The following is a 24937-nucleotide window of genomic DNA, read 5'->3' as shown; positions in this document are numbered from 1 at the left end:
CATGTCCAGTTCTAACTGTTGCTTCCTGACCTGCATACAGGTTTCTCAAGAGGCAGGTCAAGTGGTCTGGTATTCCCATCTCTTTCAGAATTTTCCACAGTTTATTGTGATCCACACAATCAAATTACAACTGCACTTCCAGATAGGATAAAAGTTTTAGCGTACTTTTTCTTCTCTCCTTCCATTCCCACTTTCAGATATAGTTGGATTAACATGAAATTTTATCTCTAGATTATTGCCAAATCTTCTATGTCTTTTCTATTCTAAGCATCCTTTATTGGCAGTTAATTATCACATTATAACCCACTTGTTATTTATAATCTTAGATTCTAATTGGTGTTGTTGCCCACAATTTTTTTTTCTATAATATCTTCCTCTATCTTCAATTATTTAATGTTATTCATTTCCCAGTTGACTGGAATACTTCAAGTAAATTTGCTGGTTGATTTTTGGAGCTTACTTTCCAGAACCTTGAGTATCTTAACTTGCATATTCTTTTGCTGTCACATTTATGTATGTGTAATGTTTTTTGGTTGTGCCATGCAGCTTGGGGTTTTAATTCCCTGACTAGGGATCAAACCCAGGCCTCAGGCAGTGAGACCATGGAGTCACATTTAAAGGAAAGTTTAGCCGTTGTAAAATTCTGAGGTCACAATCACAAGTCTTTCATCTTGGAATATATAAGCTTTGCTTTGTAAATTTGTGGCCTTTGGTATTGCAGGTGAGAAAGTCAATTATTGTCTATTTTTCCTCTCTGGGTAAATTGGTTTTGTTTGTTTCTTTTTTTGCTAAGGATTGTTAAAAAGATTTTTATTTTATTTTTCTTTGTTGCTGCATGCAGCCTTTCTCTAGTTGCAAAGAGAGGGGCTGGGCGTCTCATTGCAGTGGTTTCTCCTTGAGCAGCACAGGCTCTAGGAGTGCGGGCTTTAGTAGTTTGGGCACATAGGCTTTGTTGCCCCCGAGGCATGTGGAAACTTTCCAGACCAGGAATCTAACCTGTGTCCCCTGCATTAGCTGGTGGATTCTTAACTACTTGACCCCAGGGAAGCCCCTTTTTATGTAATTTTTCTTTATTCTTGAAAATGATTCTTCAAGCTATAGGTCTTTTCTTTTTTCAGTAATCCTCTCTGACATTGTTGAACTGAAAATTCAAGTCTTTCTTCAGCTCAAACCAATTGTATTCTACTTTTTTTAATGTGTTGATCTTTGTTAATTTGCTTATGTTTTTCTTTTTACAAGTATTTGTGTGTGTGTGGCTTTTTAAAAATTAATTTTTTATTGGAATATAGTTAATTTACAATGTGATATTAGTTTCTGCTGTATAACAGAATGACTCAATTATACGCACACATATATCCACTCTGTTTTAAATTCTTTTCCCAAATAGGTCATTACAGAGTAGTGAGTAGAGTTCTCTATTCTAAACTGGAGGTTCTTATTCGTTATCTATTTTATATGTGGTAGTGTGTTTATGTCAATCCCAATCTCCCAATTTATCCCTCACCCATGTTCCCCCTGGTAACCATAAGTTTGTTTTTTACACCTGTACCTCTATTTCTGTTCTGTAAATAAGTTCATTTGTATCATTTTTTGGAATCCACATATGAGCGATATCAGATGCTATTTGTGTTTCTCTGTCTGACTTAACATCACTCGGTGTGGCACTCTGTATGCTTAGTCATGTCCAGTTGCAACCCCGTGGCCTGTAGCCCACCAGGAGTTCCATTAATTCCGTTACTTTGCCGTTTTTCTTCCAGATTCTCGTAGGTACTTGAATTGATTTTCTAATCCACCAGCTTTTTTTTTTTTTTTTTTTTTTTGAGACTACTTTCTACTATTTACTACTTATGTTGAGGTTTTTTTTTAGGTTTTTCCCCTAGCAATCATGTTTTTTTTTTTTAATTGCCAAATAAGGTCAATGTCCTTAGGATGCTTTTTCTTGTCAGCCTGTTCTTCTTTTCTCGACGTATATTCTTAAATCTCCCTAACAAGCTTAGAAGTTTGGGAAGTTTTATGTTTCCTGTATTACCCTTTTTTCAGTGTGAGCCAGAAAGCAGTTTGGTCCTCATTTTGGCTGCTAATTCTCTATAAATCCTGTGGTTCTGTGTTGTCTGCTCACATGTAAATGTAAGCATCTGGATTGCACAGTTTTAGTAGCTGATAGGCAGCAGTTGTATGAACCACAGTTTGTGTCTCCCACCCTGCAATAAGGACAGGATCTCTGCCAGAGCCCCAGGATGGTGGTAGCTTATGGAGTGCTTCACTTTTAGTGTGGGGGTAGGGATGGATTTCTCCCCTGGTACAAAGAGGTCCTTCCAGAAAGAGGACAGGATTCTTTTCCCTTGAGCATGGTAAATGGCTTCAAAAAGATGACCATGTTACTTAAAAATCATACATACACAGCCACAGTTCACATTGTTTCACATTTTACCAGCGATTATTAGAAAAGCTCAACATGTTTCTTCTGCACAACACCTCAGTGTCATACATAACCCACAACTTCCTTCAGCTTACAAGTCAGTAATAAACCTTTCCATCCTTTGACATTGAGCTCACTTACGGTTCACACTAGGAGGCAGCATCAGAAATAGCTTTAAACTTCTAAATCCAGCCTGGGAGGGTCCTCCCTGGGGCCCTCGGCATTTGGTCACCATGCCTCTGGAGTCCATTGTTTCAGCCCACATTCCTACTACATAGCAGGCCCTCTGCTACGTGCTAGGGTATAAATATAAACAGATACTGCCCTCGACCTCTGAGGTCATAGTCTGGTGAAGCAACCAGATCTGCAGTTAACAATCAAGGCTGCAAAGGGCTTTGAGGAAGCCTGTTCACCTGGGTCAGTCTGTGCCCATAGTTGCCCTTAGGACAGCTGTCCTCTCCCTTATGTTTTCCCTTGCCAGAGGGCCAACGTCCCATGTGTGTTCAGGCATCTATTTAAGGACAGGAGGAAGAAGGAACACTGGGCAAGTGAGCTCAAGAAAGGCTCCCTGCCCAGCCTGGATTGGCTGCTGGTTGGGGACTACAGCTTCCAAGGGGGTGTCATACTTAGGCTGATAGGTAAGGAAGCAGAAAAGGGAGGGAGTGTGTGCAAACGGAGAGGCTCCAGCATGTCTGCTGCATTTTAGGAACTCCAGGTAAAGGCTGTACAGGACAACAGGGGCTAGAAGGGTGAGTAGGCTCAAACATGGGGGAGAGGGCTTCCCTGGTGGCTCAGTGAATAAGAATCTGCCTGCCAATGCTAGAGACATGGGTTTGATCTCTGGTCTGGGAAGATCCCACGTACCTCAGAGCAACTGAGCCTGTGCCCTATAGCTTTTAAGCCTATGCTCCAGAGCTGGGGAATTCCATCTACTGTGCCCGCGCACCACAACTACTGAAGCCTGTGCATCCTAGTGCCGGGGTCCAGCCCTGGTGGATCCAGGGTAATTCGAAATGGGGACGCCGTGGTGAGAGAGATATATAAATTTAGAGAGAGATAAGGAAAGAGTTTGCAGTTAAGAAAATAGAGGAGAAAAAGAGGCTGTATTCCTTGGTTTACATAGAAAGCCAAATAAAGCCCTGAGACAAGGGGCTTACACCGTCTACGTAAGGCCACAGGCGCCTGCTTGAATAGCGGAGGGTGCCCCACCTTGGGCTCCCTCTCGCGTGGGTCTTGGAAGCAGCAGTCCATGGGATCGCAGAGAGCTGGACATGACAGAGCAACTGAACAAACAAAAAGTAATCGAGTTTGAGAAGTATGATGAGGTGATACACTGGGACAAGGGTTCCCAAGACCAGAAGTTGGGATTATTTGCAGCAGGTCCAGGGAGAGGCACCCTGGACAGCCCAGGGAAGGGTTCGGGGCAGAGGCAACAGCATGCGGTGGCCACAGAAAGCAGAGTGCAGGGGACAGGTATGAAGCCAGCCTTGAGTGGAGCTCTTTGACTCCTTGGTAACCGGAGCAGTGCTTTTCAAGTAGGAAACTTTGCCTTTTCCAGTATGGTCAGAGAATGGGCTCTTCTGATTGGATCTGCCCTCTTCTTTCTATAATTAATTTCTGTTGGAGTATAGTTGCTATTCAGTGGTGTGTTAGTTTCTCCTGTACACAAAGTAAATCAGCTGGACATATACGTGCTCAGTCGCTCAGTCGTGTCCAACACTTTGTGACTGCAGGGCTCCTCTGTCCATGGGATTTTTCAGGCAAGAATACTGAAGTGAGTTGCCTTTTCCTATGCATATACATATATCCCTCTTTTTTGGATTTCCTTCCCATTTAGGTCATCACATAGCTCTGAGTAGAGTTCTCTGTGCTGTACAACAGGTTATCATTCGTTATCTGTTTTATACATAGTAGTGCATATATTTGCCAATCACAGTCTCCCAGTTCATCCCACCCTGTCTTATCCCCTTGGTAACCATACTTCTGTTCTCTACATCTGTGTCTTATTTCTCCTCTGCAAATAAGATTATCTATACTATTTTTCTAGATTCCACATATGAGCGATGTTATATGACATTTGTTTATCTCTCTCTGACTTACTTCCTTCTGTATGACAGTTTCTGGGTCCATCCACAGCTCTGCAAATGGCGTGGTTTCATTCCTTTTTCTGGCTGAGTAATATTCCATTGTGTATCTGTATCCATCTTCTTTATCCATTCCTCTGTCAGTAGACATATAGGTTGCTTCCATGTCTTGGCTATTATAAATAGTGCTGCATTCAACATTGGGATGCATGTAGCTTTTTGAATTATGGTTTTCCTGGGTATATGCCCAGGAGTGGGATTGCTGGGTCATGGGGTAGTTCTGTTCCACACCCTCCTATAAGATTATTGAGAAAGAAAGAATTGTTGCAAGAGGCCAGAACATGAAAGGGAGCTCATTTCCAAGTAAGAGGACTTATCTGAGCGAGGACCAGGCCAGGACACAAGATTTCCTGACTGCAGACTCTGTCTGCACAGAGCCTGTCCTGGCACTCCCAGCCTCCACTTGCCGGCAGTCTTCAACTAACAACCAGCCCAGCTGCAAAAAAAGAATTCTGCAAGTTGCTTGTTTAGAGCTGAGATTGTATTTTCCCTTAGAATTAAATTATTCAAAGGAAGCTTGCTATTTAAGCAATGTTACGTTTAATTTTCCTTGACTTTGACTAAAAGAAAAAGATATTGAAGTAAAATGAGACTTGTTCAGTTGCTAAGTCATGTCTGACTGCAGTGTGCCTGGCTCCTCTGTCCTCCACTGTCTCCCGAAGTTTGCTCAGATTCATGTCAGTGATATTACCTAACCTTCTCATCCTCTGCTGCCCACTTCTCCTTTTGCCTTCAATCTTTCCCAGCCTCCAGAGTCTTTTCCAGTGAGTCGGCTCTTTGCATCAGGAGGCCAAAGTATTGGAGATTCAACTTCAGCAACAGTCCTTCCAATGAGTATTCAGGGTTGCTTTCCTTTAGGATTGACTGGTTTGATCTCCTTGCTGTCCAAGGGACTCTCCTGAGTCTTCTCCAACACCACAGTTCAAAAGCATCAGTTCTTCAGCGTTCAGCCTTCTTTATGGTCCAGCTCTCACATCCGTACATGACTACTGGAAAAACCATAGCTTTGACTATATGGACCTTTGTTGGTAAAGTAATGTCTCTGCTTTTTAATACACTATCTAGGTTTGTCATAGCTTTTCTTCCAAGGAACAAGTGTCTTAATTTCATGGCTGCAGTCACCATCTGCAGTGATTTGGGAGCCCAAGAAAATAAAGTTTCTCACTATTTCCCTGGTTTCCCCATCTATTTGCCATGAAGTGATGGGGCTGGATGCCAAGATCTTCATTTTTTCAATGTTGAATTTTAAGCCAGCTTTTTCACACTCCTCTTTCACCTTCAAAAGAGGCTCTTTAGTTCTTCTTCACTTTCTGCCATAATGGTGATGTCATCTGTATGTCTGAGGTTATTGATATTTCTCCCAGCAACCTTGACTCCAGCTTGTGCTTCATTTAGCCCAGCATTTTGCATGATTACTCTGCATGTAAGTTAAATAGGCAAGGTGACAATATGCAGCCTTACTGTACTCCTTTCCCAATTTTGAACCAGTCCATTATTCTATGTCCAGTTCTAACTGTTGCTTCTTGACCTGCACACAGGTTTTGCTGGAGGCAGGTAAGGTGGTCTGGTATTCCCATCTCTTGAAGAATTTTCCACAGTTTGTTGTGATCCATACAGTCAAAGGCTTTAGCATAGTCAGTGAAGCAAAAGTGGATGTTTTTCTGGAATTCTCTATTTTTTTCTATGATCCAGAAGACATTGGCAGTTTGATCTCTGGTTCCTTTGCCTTTTCTAAATCCAGCTTGAACATCTGGAAGTTCTTAGTTCATGTACTATTGAAGCTTGGCTTGGAGAATTTAGAGCATTACTTTGCTAACATGTGAAATGAGTGCAGTTGTGCGATAGTTTGAACATTCTGTGGCATTGCCCTTCTTTGGGACTGGAATGAAAACTGATTTTTTTTCCAGTCCTGTGGCCACTGCTGAGTTTTCCATATTTGCTAGCATATTGAGCACAGCACTTTAACAGCATCATCTTTTAGGATTTGAAATAGTTCAACTGGAATTCCATCACCTCCACTAGCTTTGTTTATAGTGATGCTTCCTAAGGCCCACTTGGTTCACACTCCAGAATGTCTGGCTCTAGGTGAGTGATTACACCATTGTGATTATCTGGGTCATTAAAATCTTTTTAGTATTGTTCTGTGTATTCTTACTACTTCTTCTTAATATCTTCTGCTTCTGTTAGGTCCATAATATTTCTGTCCTTTCTTGTGCCCATCTTTGCATGAAATGTTCCCTCGGTATCTCTAGTTTTCTTGAAAAGACCCCTAGTCTTTCCCGTTCTATTGTTTTCATCTATTTGTTTTCATTGTTCATTTAGGAAGGCTTTCTTATCTCTTCTTGCTTTTCTTTGGAACTCTGCATTAAGATGGATATATCTTTCCTTTTCGCCTTTGCCTTTTACTTCTCTTCTTTTCTCAGCTATTTGTAAGGCCTCCTCAGACAGTCATTTAGCCTTTTTTGCATTTCTTTTTCTTGGGGATGGTCTTGATCATGCCTCCTGTACAATGCCACGAACCTCTGTCCATAGTTCTTCAGGCGCTCTATCTTTTAGATCTAATACCTTGAATCTATTTGTCACGTCCACTGTATAATCATAAGGGATTTGATTTAGGTCATGCCTTAATGGCCTAATAGTTTTCCCGACTTCAATTTAAGTCTGAATTTTGCAATATTGAGTTCATGATCTGAGCCACAGTCAGCTCCTAGTCTTGTTTTCCTGACTGTATAGAGCTTCTTCATCTTCAACTGCAAAGAATATAATCACTCTGATTTCGGTGTTGACCATCTGGTGATGTCCAGATGTCATTTGTTTAGCGCTTTATAGACTTTGCTGAATTATTGTTCAGCATCAAATGTTCACCAGGAGAGTCCTGAGGGCAGATTCATTTGCTTTTTCTGTCTTGATGCCGAAAGATACTTTTCATTCCTGAGATTTATTAATTTAACCAAGCTGTCTTAGTGTTGAGCATTTTGCATCAAATTATTCTAGACCCTATCTTGCTCCTTTAGTCTAAAAGTTCTATTTCAGTGAAAATTTCTTATGTTACCCCTCCTCCTCTTTCTTCCTCTTACTGATTTTCTTCTTGCTCTGTTACCTTTAGTATTACAGTTTTAAATTTATGATTTTATTGTTTTTCAGATTAATAATCTTAACAGTATTACTACAGTTTGGGGGAAACGTGTATGTTTAATGAGTTTTGAATGAATAGCAAAGATCAGAACCACAGTAGACCCTCAAAGCTACATAAAATCATTTTATTATCTTTTTTATAAGAGTAATTGTGGTGGTACTTCTGTTGCTAAATTATGTCCGACTCTTTTCAACCCCATGGACTGGAATCTACTAGGCTCCTCTGTCCATGGGATTTCCTACGCAGGAATACTGGAGTTAGTTGTATATGTTTAATGAGTATTGAATGAACAACAAAGATCAGAACCACAGTAGACATCAAAACTACATAAAATCATTTTATACACATTTTTATAAAAGAACTTGAGAATGTCAAAATTGTTTGTCACATAAGGAATTACTACTTGTTTTCTATGTCCCCAGATTCTATTTACATTTAATGATTAACTTTAGAGTCATTGAACTGCGTAACAAATACCTGCTTTGCATTTGTTCTGTCAAAGCTGTTAGAGTTGGAGAGGTATTTTGAGATTGGTACAACTAAATAGAAGAGCTGCCTCTTTATATCCTATGTCCCTTAACTAATAAAGTATTAAGTTCCATACGTGCATGCATGCTCAGTTGTGTCCGAGTCTGCGACCCCATGGACTGTAGTCTGCCTGGTTCCTCTATCCATAGGATTATCCTGGGAAGAATACTTGAGTGGATTCCCATTTCCTTCTCCAGGGGATCTTCCAGACTGAGGGACTGAGCCTGTGTCTCCTGCAGCTCCTGCACTGGCAGGAGACTTCTTTACCCACTAGCGCCACCTGGGAAGCCCCCATAAAGTAAAAGTGAAAGTCGCTCAGCCATGTCTGACTCTTTGCGACCCCATGGACTCCATGGAATTCTCCAGGCCACAATACTGGAGTGGGTAGATTTTCTTTTCTCCAGGGGATCTTCCCAACACAGGGATCAAACCCAGGCCTCCTGCACTGCAGGCGAAATTGTCGTTTTATTTATTGAAATTCAGTTCAGTTCAGTTCAGTTGCTCAGTCGTGTCCAGCTCTTTGCGACCCCATGAAGTGCAGCACGCCAGACCTCCCTGTCCATCACCAACTCCTGGAGTCCACCCAAACTCATGTGCATCGAGTAGGTGATGCCATCCAGCCATCTCATCCTCTGTCATCCCCTTCTCCTCCTGCCCTCAATCCTTCCCAGCATCAGGGTCTTTTCCAGTGAGTCAACTCTTTGCATGAGGTGGCCGAAGTATTGGAGTTTCAGCCTCAGCATCAGTCCTTCCAATGAACACCCAGGACTGGTCTCCTTTAGGATGGACTAGTTGGATCTCCTTGCAGTCCAAAGGACGCTCAAGAGTCTTCTGCAACACCACAGTTCAAAAGCATCAATTCTTCGGCACTCAGCTTTCTTCACAGTGCAACTCTCACATCCATACATGACGACTGGAAAAACCATAGCCTTGACTAGACGGACCTTTGTTGGCAAAGTAATATCTCTGCTTTTCAATATGCTATCTAGGTTGGTTATAGCTTTCCTTCCAAGAAGTAAGCATCTTTTAATTTCATGGCTGCAATCACCATCTGATGTGATTTTGGAGCCCCCCAAAATAAAGTCTGACACTGTTTCCACTGTTTCCCCATCTATTTCCCATGAAGTGATGGGACCTGATGCCATGATCTTCGTTTTCTGCATGTTGAACTTTAAGCCAACTTTTTCACTCTCCTCTTTCACTTTCATCAAGAGGCTCTTTAGTTCTTCACTTTCTGCTCTAAGGGTGGTGTCATCTGCATATCTGAGGTTATTGATATTTCTCCTGGCAATCTTGATTCTAGCTTGTGCTTCTTCCAGCCCAGCGTTTCTCATGGTGTACTCTGCATAGAAGTTAAATAAGCAGGGTGACAATATACAGCCTTGACGTACTCCTTTTCCTCTTTGGAACCAGTCTGTTCCATGTTCTGTTCTAACTGTTGCTTCCTGACCTGCATATAGGTTTCTCAAGAGGCAGGTCAGGTGGTCTGGTATTCCCATCTCTTTCAGAATTTTCCACAGTTTATTGTGATCCACACAGTCAAAGGCTTTGGCATAGTCAATAAAGCAGAAATTAAAATAGCTTGATAATTACTATCTATGTGATAAACTTTGTCTTGTTGTCTTGCAAGATTTACTGACAATTAAATCGAAATCATGTTCATGTTGACTAGTATTCAATACTATATAATTATAGTGTATTATTATACAACTCAATGAATTTGCCCAAGTGATCTAAGTTTGCTCAAACTTGAATCTCCTTCATTAACATAAGGCAACCCACTCCAATATTCTTGCCTGGAAAATCCCATGGATGGTGGAACCTGGGAGGCTACAGTCCATGGGGTCACAAAGAGTCGGACACGACTGAGCAACTTCACTTTTACTTTCACACGTCACTTAAAATATTTCCTGCACTTGATAACTATTCTGGCAGTACTTCCAAGGGGCATCATTGCAATCACTTAAGCTAATGATGGTAATTACATATTAGAAATACTATGTGGAGGAAGGGTTGACTGGAGAGACCAAGGAGGCCTACAAAGGGACAGTCTTAAAGGCATCAAAGTCATAATTGGGGCAAGAACAAAGGCAGTATTGTTGGGAATTGGTATGACAGATCTAGGAACTAGAATTCTGCCTTAGTCATCTCTACATTCTAGCCGCATAGCTGCAACATAGTTGGTATTCAGTAATTATATTTAAGTAAAGGAAGATAGAATTTAATAAGACTTAACGATGAGTAATTGTTGAAGCAGTCTAGGAGGGGAGGAGTCTGGAATTCCCCTTGATCTTTGGCTTGAGTGGCCTTTGGATGTTAGTTCCCTTCACTGCCCTAAAGAGAGAAGGGGAGGCCGGGATCCCATGCAGCAGGGCTCCTGCTGAATGAGTGACATGGCCCAACAGAACACTGACCGCCTCATCTTGAAAGCAGAGACCTACACAGAAAATAGTGGGGGAGGAAAAGTACAAATTTTCTCTTCCTCTTTCTTGGTTGTGGGGCCAGTATAAGGAGACAGTGGGAAATAGACAAGGCTTCCTTCTCCCCTCTTTCCTAACTTCTCTTATCTTCCTAAGACCTCAGGTTTCCCCATCTCTGCCACCACACCCTCAGCCAATGGCTAGTTAATGGATAATGCTTTCAGTCTCTTTGAGCATCTTGGCATCTCCAACTATGCATCTCCTCTCCTGGCTTCAGAAATCTTATTTCCTCAACTGTGTCACCCTGGAGATAGCAGGAAACCAGTCCCGTTAAATGCATTCATACTGCATTAGTCATGCAAATGACTAATGGAGCCCTTTAATTCCCCTCTAGCTAATTATTTGAATTTTCAAAGGAGGCCTTTCCTTTCACTACTCCACAGAAGTGAAAGCTCCCAGTCACCTTGTTGAGATGGGGGTGTGACGTGGACAGTTTTCTGTCACCATTCACCAAGCCAGGCCCTGCCCTGGAATTTTGCTCTGGGGCCAGCTCTCCTCCACGGGTCCTGATTTCATAGGATTTTTGCTTCTTGCATTCTGAGGATGCAAGATTCCTAGGACAGCGAAAGTGGCTTGCCGCTGTGGTCCTCCTGGAAGGTGAGGCTGGTTTAGGGTGGCATGTCCATACTGGGAAGGGAGCAGTCCAGAGACCACACTCAGTGCTTATATTTCCTTACTGCCCAAGGTTGAGAGGCTCACCCACCAGCAGCAGGGCTAGCCCCCCTCCCCGCACACACAGCCCCGCTATGTGCTTAATGTCTTGTCTTCTTCCACAACTCCAGAATGTCCAGTGTGTACCTGGCACTGTGCTGCTTGCTTCCCATACACCAGCCTCTCATCTTTGTAACCATCTGTGAGACAGAATCTTTGTCCGTATTGTATAGGTGGGGAAATTAAGACTCAGAGAGAGAACGTAATTCACTCACTCATGGTCTCATAGATAGGAATCATGGAAGAGCTCCAGATGCCTTGTCCACGGTCGAGTGGCCTCTGGTGTGGATGTTTAGACACAGGCAGCTTAGGAATGGGAAGACTGAGAACCCAGGGAACTTACTGGAGCTTCTGTTTAAATAGTCATAGTGCAGTCAATTCACTGCCCAGTCATAACGGAGTAAACCGAACAACGTGTCACAAAACAGAAGAGATAGAGCTTTGTTGTAATTCCCAGTTGGAATGGGTTCTCTGTTGGTTCCCCATTGCTTCCTATTTAAAGTCCAAAAGCCTTTGTTTAGAATTGATTATGGAAACTTTTGGAAAATCTCAGTACATAAAAAGGGGGAGGGAGGAAGAGAAAGAGGTAACTACTATCAGTATAGAATTTTTCCTTTCCTTCCTGCTGTCTCTATAATTATCTAAAACAGAATGAACATCCCTGAGTGTCACAAAGTGTAATTTCCTTAAAATAGGAGCTCATGCATGTCTTTTCAAAAAATAGACCATTTTGAATTTTCAGGCGACTCCATCTGTTGATTGTATGATTTTTTTTCTTCCTTGGTTATAAGGTCTTTACCATCATGAGAGTAAATAGCCAACTGTTATATCCCCATGGTGTTATTTTTCATATTTAAGTCTGATTCATCAAAAATATATCTTGTTGTAGTGTATGAGGCAAAGCTCTAACTTGATTTATCTGCCCCCTCCCGTAACCAGTTTTCCTGATAAAATTGTTGAAAACCCCTTTAATGTCCATTAGTTTGGGATGCTCTTTTTCATTATGTAAAATGCTGTATTCTGATAGATGACAGGGTCTCTTTCAGGGCTTTCTGTTGTGCTGATCTTTCTCTTGGCTATTAGACCAGTACATTAATAGTGGTAGTTCTGTAATGTTGTCAGTGGCACTAAAAATCCCTATCCTTACACGGATTTTTCATAAGTTTTCTTAGCTATTTGATCTGTTTACTCCTTCATGTGAAATCTAGAATCAATTGGTTAAGTTTTAAAATCTCATTCTTGGGACTTCCCTTGTTGTCCAGTGGTTAAGAATCTGCCTTCCCAATACAGGGGATGCAGGTTCGATCCCTGGTCGGAAAACTAAGATTCCACATACTGAGTGGCAACTAAACCCATGTGCCACAACTAGAGAGCCCACGTGCATTAGAGCCCATGCTCTGAAACTGGAGAACCCCCCAACTCTGCAACTAAAGAAAGCCCACACACCACAACGAAGACCCAGTGCAGCCAAAAATAATAATAATTTAAAAAATGTTTTAATTGCTTTAAAATCTCATTCGTAGTTTGCCTAAAATTGCTTCAAACCTTTATATTAACTTTGGAAAAATTAATAATAGTGAGAGGGTAACAGGCAGGAAGGCCAGGGGTCTCCAGAGGAAATAGCCTGCAAGTGTCAGACATTTTTCTCTCTCTTAAGAGGCAGGAGGAAACAAACTAGCAATATTTTTTCCTTATCTACACAAATTTAAAAGGAAGTTTCTCTAAAAATTCTGTGTTGCCATAGTGACACCTGGTTTCACCTGAAGTTAACCAATGCCTTTTTCTTATGGAAATGTTTATCTTAAGCTATGCTAATATACTATGCATTTACCCCAAACTCTGTCTTCAAGTCTCGCCTTTTGGCTCAGAAGCTACTTGATATACCAGTATGTTATACTCCGATATTGTTCCTCTAATCTATGTAAATGACACTATTTGTATGGTGCTCTGCCCTTCTTCAGGATTCAAGTTAATCATTTTATGGCCCAAGATAAACCGTTTGGTGCCAAGATTATCCCAAAATGCATCTTATGAGTGAAGGGCCTGGTGCCATTCTGAGTTTTGAGACATTCCTTTCTTTCATTAACAGACTGCTGGTGACTATATAACATCCAGCTGAAGACTAGCAGGGGGGCACTCTTTCTGCCCCCTTCTGATGCCTGTGTCACAAGCTTTCTCTATCTCCTTTATACTTTAATAAAACTTTATTACACAAAAGCTCTGAGCGATCGAGCCTCATCTCTGGCCCCAGATTGAATTCTTCTCCTTCGGGGGCCAAGAATCCCAGCGTCATGATTCAACAACCTTCCAATAGTCTCTGTAGTTGGGACCTTGATACACTCTTTTTTTTAGACTTTCTCTCTTAGTGGGTTTTTTGTCGTTTAGTCTATATAAGTTCTACACGTTTCTTGTTAGGATTATGTCTAGGTTTTGTTTTTTTTTTTTTAGCATTTTAAAAATTGCCATTGTGAATGGGGACTGGAAAATATTTACCATATTTTCTTTTCGTTTGCTTTGCTGGAATAGAATTAAGCTATTTTAATTCTGGCGTATTGATTCTGTGGTGTTTTAGTTCGTTCTTTTGAGTATTCCAGGAGTAAATGAGTGCCCTTTTGCTCTCCAGAGCTACACCTCTCTGCATGAAGTCCAGATCCTTATCATGGAGCTCCTATGGGCAGGTGCCCATCTCACCTCTGTCACCCCTAAAAATGCCAAGCACACAGGAAGTGCTCAGTGTCTTTTGAATGAACAGCTAAGCCAAGGAAATCATTCATGGTCTTGGGTGGCAGCCCCGTGAGGGGTCATTCTAATTCAGAGCCTGCACCTCAGTCTTAGCAGAAAGTTGGGGGCTTTGGGCCCCAGGGTGTCTGTTGTAAGGCCCCAAACAGAGAGAGACCTGAAGCTAATTGTCTCCTTCCATCCAGAGGGGGCGTGGTGGGGGTATCACTCAGTGGTAGAGTATTTGACTGCAGAAGGGGAGTGGTGGCTGGTTTCCCTTGGGAGACCGCACTTGGGGCAGAAGGGGCCAAAGAAGAGGACCCAGCAGAGACTGTGGTCCACCCGGCAAGTTTTGCTCTCCCTCCAGCCAGGCCACTCTAGGGGTCCCCTTCCCAGCCTGGAGCACTCTTCTTTTTTTCTAAGTTTGTTGTTTTTTTTTTAACGTGGACTATTTCTTAAAGTCTTCATTGAATTTGTTACAATATTGTTTCTGTTTTATGTTTTGGTTTCTTGGCCAGGAGGCATGTGGGAACATATACCCCCTGCATTGGAAGGTGAAGTCTTAACCACTGGACCACCAGGGAAATCCCTATGGAGCACCTTTTCTGAGAAAGGGACACTCACCACAGACTCAGCCCCTCTCCCATGGACCCAAAGCTGAGAAAATGACAGCTGGTTCTAGTTCTCCCTTTATGTCTATAGCCTATCTAATTGTCCACATGGAGAAGGCGATGGCACCCCACTCCAGTACTCTTGCCTGGAAAACCCCATGGGCGGAGGAGCTTGGTAGGCTGCATTCCATGGGGTCATGAAGAGTCGGACATGACTGAGCGACTTCACTTTCACTTTTCACTTTCATGCATTGGAGAAGGAAATGGCAACCCACTCCAGTGTTCTTGCCTGGAGAATCCCAGGGACGGGGGAGCCTGGTGGGCTGCCATCTATGGGGTCGTACAGAGTCGGACACGACTAAAGCAACTTAGCAGCAGCAGTAGTAGCACTCCCATATGAGGTGGGAATTACCTGTATTTTACAGATAAGAAAACCAAGGTCCAGAGAGGTTACATGACCTGCCAAGGAAGGACACAGAGCTGAGGTCAGATCCGCATCTGCCCAGCTTTTTTCTCTGCTCCCCACTACCACTTACCTCAGTCACTGGCCCTGCCTCACAGGCTAGATGAGGCTGTTACTTAGATCCAGTGTGCTGAGGCTGGAGGTGTTGAAGGCTCATGACCCAGTAGTGACCCTCATTCTCCTTTCCACACATTTTTCTGTCTCCAGAGAAGCTTTGCTAGTGTGAAATAAGTCTCCTCTGTTTGATCAAGAGGCTCAAGCCCTGGGACTTACCACCTTGGGTAACTTAGGAAGGTTGAGAGCTGGCAAAGCTGAGGACTCGTACCTGGTACCTGGTGCCAAGACTTCGGAACTGGGTTGTCCAGCAGGCTCTCTGTTGGCATTTCTGGGACAAGTTGATCTCAGTAATTGAGACCAAAGTGGCCCCAGCTAAAATCCTTTCTCCTGGCCTTAGATGGGCTTACTTGTTATTCTTATTGCTGGCGAGAGTAAGTTACAGCAGTATTTCTAGGGAAGTAACTAATATTTTTCCTGGTAATATTTTTTTAATTTATTGATTAATGAACTTCTGGCTACGCTGGGCCGTTGTTGCTGCACTGCAGGCTTTCTCTAGTTGCACTGAACAGGAGCTGTTCTCTCGCTGTGGTGCTCAGCCTTCTCATTCCACTGGCTTCTCTTGTTGGCAGAGCGCAGGCTGCAGGGCACACGGGCTTCAGTAGTTGTGGTGCCCAGGCTTAGTCACCTCCCTGCATGTGGGATCTTCCTGAACCAAGGGTCAAACCCATGTTCTCTGCCTTGGCAGGCAGATTCTTAACCACGAGATCACAGGGAAGTCCTCCTGGTGCTATTTGAAGAGTAATATTTAATGCAGTGTTTCAGAGCATGGACTCTGAGCCAGGCTACTTGGGTTTTAGTTAGTTTCCTATTGTTGCTGTAACAATTTACCACAAATTTAGGGGCTTGAACCATTACAGACAGATGGTTATTTACCTCTGGAGGTCAGAAGTCTGCAGTAGGTCTCACTGAGCTACAATCGAGGTGTCTGTAGAACAGTGTTCCTTAGGGAGGCTCTTGAGGAGAGTCCATTTTCTTGCCTTTTCCAGCTTCTAGAGGCTGCCTGCATTCTTTTCTTTCTTTAGAAAATATTGTTTATTTATTTATTTAAGTGCTCCCAGTCTTAGTTGCAGCACATGGAATGTTTAGTTTTGGCATGTGGGATCTAGTTCCCTGACCAGGGATCGAACCCTGGACCCTGCATTTGGAAAGCAGAGTCTTAGCCACTAGACCTCCAGGGAAGTCCCTGCCTCCATTCTGTATTTCATGATCCCCTGCCACCGTCAAAGCCACCAGGACAGTATCACTCTGACCTCCACTTCCTCTCCCTCTCTCACTCTCCTGCCTATCTCCTCTTTCCCCTATGAGGTCTCCTGTGATTACACTGGGTCCACCCAGATAATCCAAGCTAATCTTCCCATCTCAAGATCCTTAATGTAATCACACCTATCAAGTCCTTTTTGCCATGTGAAATGAAGTGAAGTGAAAGTCGCTCAGCTGAGTCCAACTCTTTGCGACCTCATGGCCTCTACAGTCCATGGAGTTCTGCAGGTTAGAATACTGGAGTGGGTAGCCTTTCCCTTCTCCAGGGGATCTTCCCAGCCCAGGGATCAAACCCAGGTCTCCCGCATTGCAGGTGGATTCTTTACCAAATGAGCCACAAGGGAAGCCCAAGAATACTGGAATGGGTAGCCTATCCCTTCTCCAGGGGATCGTCCCAACCCAGAAATTGAACTGGGGTCTCCTGTGTTACAGGCAGATTCTTTACCAACTGAGCTATCAGGGAAGCCCTTCTTGCCATGTGAGGGGTCCTATTCAGGTTCCAGGAATTAGTACTTGAATGCACACCATTATTCTGCCTACTACAATTTGCTTCTGGACTCTGTCACTTTCTAATTGTGTGACCTTGAACAAGTTATTGCACCTCATGCTTAGTTTCTCCATCATTAGAATGGGAACAATGATAATTCCCACTCCACAGGATTGTTATAAGGATTAAGTGAGTTGATATTTGTGAAATGTTTATAAGTATCTTGACACATAGTAAATACTATGGAAGTGTCTGCTGGCTAAAATATATTAAAATATACACTCTCTTAGCAATTCTATTATTTTATAATATATTTCATAGAAACAAAAGGATCTATGCATTAGGCTACATAAAGCATTGTCCATATTGGGGGGAAATGCACAAACAGGAAATCACTGGAATGCCCGTTAACACAGAGTTCTGCAACACCCTGGGCTGCAGACCCATCCTGGTCAGAACCTGTTAGGAACTGGCGAGGAGCAAAGGAGGCTTCATCTGCTGCTTCACATTACTCTCATTACTGCCTGAACCACCCTTTGCCACCCCTTCCCCAATCCATCCCCCCTCCCCTGCAGACACCCCTCCCACCCACCCCGTGGAAAAATTGTCTTCCACTAAACTGATCCAATGCATTATTAATAGAATGACTGAGTCAGTGTGGTCCATCTGGAATGTAATGGATCTATTAAATACATTAGTCCATCCTAAAAGAGATCAGTCCTGGGTGTTCATTGGTAGGACTGTTGTTGAAGCTGAAACTTCAATACTTTGGCCACCGCATGCAAAGAGTTGACTCATTGGAAAAGACTCTGATGCTGGGAGGGATTGGGGGCAGGAGGAAAAGGGGACGACAGAGGATGAGATGGTTGGATGGCCTCACTGACTCAATGGACATGGGTTTGGGTGGACCCTGGGAGTTGGTGATGGACAGGGAGGCCTGGCATGCTGCAGTTCATGGGGTCACAAAGAGTCAGACACGACTGAGCGACTGAACTGAACTGAAGATTATGCTTGTAGACCTAGATGAGGAGTGTCCTGAACAAAAGTTAAATTATAGGAGGAAGTTACAAAATAATCGTTTAGCATGATCTGATTTTTTTTTTAAATAAACATCAACCTGCCCAAAATTGTTGTAGGTATGAGTCAGTTATTTAACCTCTGAACATCTTGATTTCTTCTGTCTGTGAAGTGAGGATAATAATCATTCTCTTAAGACACTCTACGGAGGATTAAGTGGGATGAAATGTATCAAGTCCTTGGAATTCTGCTAGCAGCAGAAGAGTGTGACTATTTATGTGAAGTGGTTTGAAGAGCCAGAGGTGTGAAGGATGCACCCAGGATGCTCTCCTGGTTGCCTCCGAGGTGGAGAAAAGAAATTCAGAAGTGCTGGGTGCTTCTGATGATGATTAACTCTGCTTAAAAAAAAAAATTATTTAATCGGAGGATAATTACTTTACAATTTTGTGATGATTTCTTGCCATACATAGACGTGAATCAGCCATGGGCATACATGTGCCACCCCATCCTGAAACCCCCTCCCACCTCCCTCCCCACCCTATCCCTTTGGGTTGTCCCAGAGCACTAGCTTTGGGTACCCTGCTTCACGCATCAAACTTGCACTGGTCATCTATTTTACATATGGGAATGTACATAGTTCAATGCTGTTCTCTCAAATCATCCCACCCTCGCCTTCTCCCATAGAGTCCAAAGGTCTGTTCTTTACATCTGTGCCTCTTTTGCTGCCCTGCATGTAGGACTTTTGTTACTGTCTTTCTAAATTACATGTATGTGTTAATATACAGTATTTCATGGATGGAGGCTAGCTATTACTACTTTAGTAACTTTTTTTATGTTCCAATAAGTTTTATTGGTAGTTTGGATACTATCCCCATAACCAGAAACACTGAACTGAGAAAAGCACAGATGTAGAAACATACCAGGATTCAAAGTTTTGTAACTGTTTTGAAGAGGCATTTAGTAAAGAATATTTAAAGAGAAAAAGAAAGCAGGAATCCCCTAAATCAGGCTAACCTTCTGTGTCCGCAGCATCTACTGCCGAGGCTGCTCCAAGCCCTTGTGCTGCTCGTGCGCTCTCCTGGATAGGGACCACGGCGAGCTCAAGTGCGACATCAGCATGGAGATCCAGCAGCGGCAGGATGAGCTGGACACCATGACCCAGGACCTGCAGGAGCAGGACCGCAGCTTCGGGGCAGCGCAGGCGCAGATGCGCTCTGCCATCAGCCAGCTGGGCCGCGTACGCGCCGACACTGAGGAGTTCATCCGTGAGCGCGTGCGCGAGGTGGTAGCGCACGTGCTAGAGCAGGAGCGTGAGCTGCTGGAAGGCGTGGGTGCGCGGTACCAGCGCGACTATGAAGAGATAGCGGGCCAGCTGGGCCGGCTGGATGCTGTACTGCAGCGGATCCGTATGGGCAGCGTGCTGGTGCAGAGGATGAAACTATACGCCTCGGATCAGGAGGTGCTGGACATGCATGACTTCCTGCGCAAGGCACTCCACCAGCTGCGCCAAGAGGAGCCCCAGAGTCTGCGAGCCACTGTGCACACAGACAGCTTCAACGAATTCAGGGTGCGCCTGCAGGGGCTCGTCTCTTGCATCACCCAGGGTAGAGGTAAGCCACCATCACCTCATGGCTGGCCTGTTTACCCTGTGAGGGCTTGGGCCTGCTGATGCCCCTGGGGAAAGGCAGGTGGAAAAGTTCAGCCCCATGTGACATAAGAGGAAACTGTGGGGTTTTTATTAAGTCTCTTGGGTTTGATCACATTGTAGGTTACAGAACGCAGGATAAGTCTGGGGGAGCGGAAGCCTGCAGCCACCCAGTAGGATCACGTCTGACTGATTTATAAGACCCTAAGTATTAGTTGTGATCTTGTGACTCTCAAGGAAGTTGAAAGTGAAAGTCACTCAGTTGTGTCCAACTCTGCTATCCCATGAACTGTAGCCCACCAGGCTCCTCTGTCCGTGGAATTCTCCAGGCAAGAGGGACTGGAATAGGTTGCCAATTCCTTCTCCAGGGAATCTTCCCGACCCAGGGATTGAACCCCGGTATCCTGCATTGCAGGCAGATTCTTTACTGCTTGAGCCACTGGGGGAAGCCCCTCAAGGGACTTAAGAAACTATAAAGCTGAGAACCATACCCTGTATCATTTTAGCCCCAGAGGGGCCGACCACTACCACCACCACCACTCCTAACCCCCACCCCCATCCCCTGGTGAGGTGCTTACCCAAAACCAGGCTCAGTGGAAGGGATCTTTTGCCCCTCGCTGCCATCTGGACTAGCTGCCTACCTGTGTGGGCCCTGCCTGGTATTGGGCACTGGGGAAGTGAGGAGACAGAGGACCAGTTTCTGACCTGGAGTTGTCCAGTCCGACTAGGAGACAAGGTTGGGTCACATCATGTGGCTGGAGAATGAGACAGTGCTTGGCTCTGTAGCCCAAATCCAGGAGTTACAGCAGCTTTCTAGGTGCTGGAGGCAGCAAGGAGGCTTCCAGGAGAGACAGGGGCTGCACAGGAGGGCCTCCAGGGTAGGGAGGCTGAAATGGCTCTTTGACAAAATCTCCAGTTCTGGTGTGAGGATGCCCTTTCACTGAGAAAGGGGAAGGAAGCCTCAGAATCTGAAGGTTCTTGGGCAGATGGCAGTGATGGAGACCTGCTCACTCCTGGCCTTGGAGCTAGTGGATGTGGATTCATCAAAATGCAGTCCTAGCGTGGACATGTGCCTTCTCCACCTAGGTGGTAACTATTACCGCATGTACAGGAAATGACTTCCATAAAACAGCTTGCCTCGGTGGTGGCAGAGAAAGGAGTTATTTTATCTTCCAGCATGAGAGATTTAGATTTAATAAAAACAGGCCACAGGTCAGAAGAGTGTCATGGAGCTCTCACTGTGCAGAGAAATCAGTGAGCAGTAACACTGTTAGAATTGTCTGTGCTTTGCCTTGGTGGTGGCCCCAAGTTGGAGAGAGCTGTGCTTGGGGTCTGGAGCCAGAGGCAAGCACTCTCCCATGCCACCCCTCTCTTCCTTCTAGGTGAGTTCATGCCCACTGCAATCAGGGAGCTTTCTTTCCAACTACAGCCACTCCATGGAGCTGCCAGAGGCCCTGGAAAAGGGGTCTCCAGGAAAAGCAACAGGAATGTTTCCTTTGTCACTGTCCTAAGACAGGATGCCTCTCACCAGGGATGTCCCTGACCTGCCTATGACCTTCTCTGTGTTCTCCAGATGCAGCTCTATCCAGGAGAGCCAGCCCAGAAGCTGCCAGCACTCCCAGAGACACTTGTGGCACTGACCCGGTGAGATGGACTTGAGGTTTGAAGGGGGGAGGTGGTCCATCCTGCAGGCCGGGTGGGTTGGGAGTTCCCCTCTGTTGGGAAGGAAGCTGAGTCTTGCTGTCCCCGTGTCTGCAGGCAACAGAGGAGAGAGCACCTGAGAGAATGACAGCAGGGGCCTGGACTGCAGCTTCAGTGGGAGGGGGCGGAGGAAGGGCTGGCTGGCTCTGGGCTCCTACGTGCCATAGTAGGTCTTGATGTCATAGTAGGTCTCCAGGAGGTGTTAGGCCCAGGGATGGACAGGAGATAAAGCAGTGGTCCCTGGCAGGCAGGCCCTTGATAGACATGGCAGATGACCCTCCCCTCTGTGTGCCCCACTCCAGATATGTGGCCCTTCCCCCACGGAGGGTTCTGGAGAGGAATGGAGAATGAGGCCAGGTGTCAGACAGTGATCACAGCAGCCTGGGTTCCGTCGATGTGATTTCAGGGCCATCACAGGCCTAAGAGCCGTAGTATTCAGGGTTGGAAAGCGCCTGCGCTCCCTCTCATGCCGTCATTCCCTCTGCAGCGCCGCTGACCTGTGACTGTCAGCCACCATGCACACACCTCCAGGGGCAGGAAGCTTGCTCATTCCTGAGGCTTGAGCCACTCCCATCTCTGCAGTGCTCTTAGAGCACATCCCTGGGTGCAAATGCAGTGGCATCCTGTTACCTGTCCTCTTGGCTACTTGCACGCGTTTCTCCTCTCTCCCAGGATAAGCTTTTTCAGTTCCTCCCTGGATCGGGCACCTGGTCTGCTCCCCATCCTGGTCATCCAGGTGTGTGTGCATGTCAAGGAGCTGGGCCCAGGATTGACTGGTCCTCCTTGGAAAGCAGGTCTTCTGGTGAGGGCAGTCAGCCTTTCTAGCTCTGCCATGGTGTGGCCCATAGGAGACAGCGATTGCTGTAGGTTGAGGCAATCAGAAGAGGCTTCCTGTAGGAAGCAGAACTTAGGATTTGAGAGCTTTAGAGTTAGGAGAAATCTTGGAGTCTGACCTGCTCTTGTATAGAGGATGAAGCTAAGACCCCAAAGAGGGTGTGACTTAACCCAAGGCCACACAGCATGCTAATGCTAAGGGCAGGACTTGAAGCCAGTTCCCAACTGTCTTGTGTACTGCATTCTCATATACACACATAAAAAGTTTTAAAAGGACATTTAATTCTGGATATTTAGGACAAGTAATACAATCACATGGTCAGAAATCATAATAAAAACATAGAAAGTGATCATGTCTTCCTCCCACCTTGTCCCCCATCTGACCAGTGTTTACACCCATATTGTTGTCGTTTAGTCACTGAATTGTGTCCGACTCTTGCGACCCCATAAACTGCAGCCTGCCAGGCTCCTCTGTCTATGAGATTTCTCAGGCACGAATACTAGAGTGGATTGTCATTTCCTTCTCCAGGGAATCTTCCCAACCCAGGGATCAAGCCTGCATCTCCTGCACTGAGAGGCTGATTCTTTACCACTGAGCCACGCTTATTTCTTATATATCCTTCCAGAATTTCTTTATGTAGTTACAAGTAAATATGACTATATACTTGCTTTTTTTTTTTTTTTTTGGGACAGAGGTAGCACAGTGCCACATATATATTATGCCTAGGGCACAATACTATTGGGGAATTCTTATCTCATCAGTAGGCAGGGAGCTTCCTGATGCCTTTTTACATCTGCGTAGTGGTCTGTGCTAAAATAGGTGTAGTGTGATTTATTTAGCCAGTTCCTTGGCTTTTAGGTTATTTTGATATGATAGACAATGCTAGAATGAGAAATAGTCTTCAAAGAAGTTATGAATGGTGGTGAAAAGTGCCCCAGGGCCACAGACTGCTCTGGCTTCCAGGTGTCAGTTGTTAGTTAATGAACAACAGCAAGAGAGCCTATGTTGTCTTGTGTGAAGAAGGTCTGGGCATTTTTCTGGGTCTCGTCTTGTGCCCTCTCATTGCCAGTTTCTAAGCAGGTTGAACTTGGAGCATCAGAAGAATGCTCTGTGCAGACTCTTCTTGCTTTCATTTTCATAATAGGCTTGGCGGTGGGGATGGATGGAGCTGGGGAATGGAAGTGGGTCATACACCATGAGTGCAAAGGACAGGTGCAGCTGCTTGAGGGAGGCAGGCATGGTCTGGCTGTGCTAGGAGAGAAGCACCGCTTGGATCCACATTCCTGCCTTAGGAGGCAGGAACTGGGCTTCCAGCGCCAACACGCATCCCTCTTGAAACTGCTGGTTTTTTTTAATCCCCACCCCATGCCTAGGTGGAAAGTGAAAGTGAAAAGTGAAAGTGAAGTCGCTCAGTCGTGTCCGACTCTTTGCGACCCCATGGACTGTAGCCTACCAGGCTCCTCTGTCCATGAGATTCTCCAGGCAAGAATACTGGAGTGGGTTGCCATTTCCTTCTCCAGGGGATCTTCGCGACCCAGGGATCAAACCCCGGTCTCCGGCATTGGAGACAGACGCTTTAACCTCTGAGCCACCAGGGAAGCCCCGTGCCTAGGTGGAGAGGATGATGAATACCAACTGGTGTAATTAACTAGGGGCGCTTGGGTAGGACGGCACCTCGGACATTGTCCTTCCTCTCTCCCCCTTGGTTCTTTTTGTAATGATGTCACCATACTTTAATGGAAAAAATAAATTGTTTTAAAACTGTAAAATAACTATGAATCAGTCATGATGATTTTTTTTTTTTCTTTACTGAGCTCTCATGTGTGTCCCTGCTTCATTAACATGGGTAGGTGGTGTCAGGAAGGATGGGGCAGAGGCTGAGAGGAGCCCAGCCCTGCCTTTGGGGAGTTCACAGCCCACGTGGAACGAGGTTCTGTTATATGCCAGCAGTTTTCAGAGACACACACAGGCAGGCAGACCAAGACCTTTCGAACTCTTTTCATTTTTAAAAAAAATGTATTTATTTTCTGGCTGCACTGGGTCTTCGTTGCTCACTCGAGCTTTTTCTAGTTGCAGCAAGTAGGGGCTCCTCTCTAGTTGCAGTGTGCACGCTTCTCATTGTGGTGGCCTCTCGTTGGAGAGCACAGACTCTTAGAATGCAAGCTCAGTAGTTGTGGCACACAAACTTAGTTGCCCCCCAGCCTATGGGATCTTTCTGGACCAGAGATCGAACCCAGGTCCCCTGCATTAGAAGACAGATTCTTAACCACTGGACCACCAGTAAAGTCCCCACTCTTTCATTTTTAATGGTGATCAAATACATATAACATCAATTTGCCTGGAAGTGGAACTGCTGAATCATGTAATAATTCTGTCTTTAATTTTGGGGGAATCACCATAAAATTTTCCATAGTGGCTGCACCGCATGGGTGCACCAACAGTCCACAACGGTTCCAGTTTCTCCTTCTCATTCACACTCTTTTTTTAAGTAGTGGCCATCTTAATGACTGTGGAGTGGTTTAAACTTTTTGACCACCACCCACTGTAAAAGATATATTTTACATCTGACCTACTGGTGTATACCCATGCACATACCTATAGCTAAAACAGAAGTTTTGTGCCATAAATTACACTTATAAATATGGAATGTACTCTTAAGACTTTT

At 44.7% G+C, this 24937-nt stretch overlaps 1 protein-coding gene across 2 annotated transcripts in view; it reads left to right on the top strand.

The window, feature by feature from the left end:
• PML (PML nuclear body scaffold) overlaps positions 1-24937 on the top strand; it is a 51395-nt gene that overhangs the window by 9286 nt on the left and 17172 nt on the right. For both annotated transcript variants that reach the window (XM_052659426.1, XM_052659427.1), the window contains exons 3-4: positions 19121-19701; positions 21310-21380. In XM_052659426.1, the coding sequence (XP_052515386.1) occupies positions 19121-19701; positions 21310-21380 (652 nt within the window). The remainder of the gene's footprint in view (positions 1-19120; positions 19702-21309; positions 21381-24937) is intronic.

This window comes from Budorcas taxicolor, chromosome 21 (assembly GCF_023091745.1).
Source record: "Budorcas taxicolor isolate Tak-1 chromosome 21, Takin1.1, whole genome shotgun sequence".
Lineage (NCBI taxonomy): Eukaryota > Metazoa > Chordata > Mammalia > Artiodactyla > Bovidae > Budorcas > Budorcas taxicolor.
Note: the sequence above shows the minus strand (reverse complement) of the source record. Positions and strands in the feature narration are given on the sequence as shown.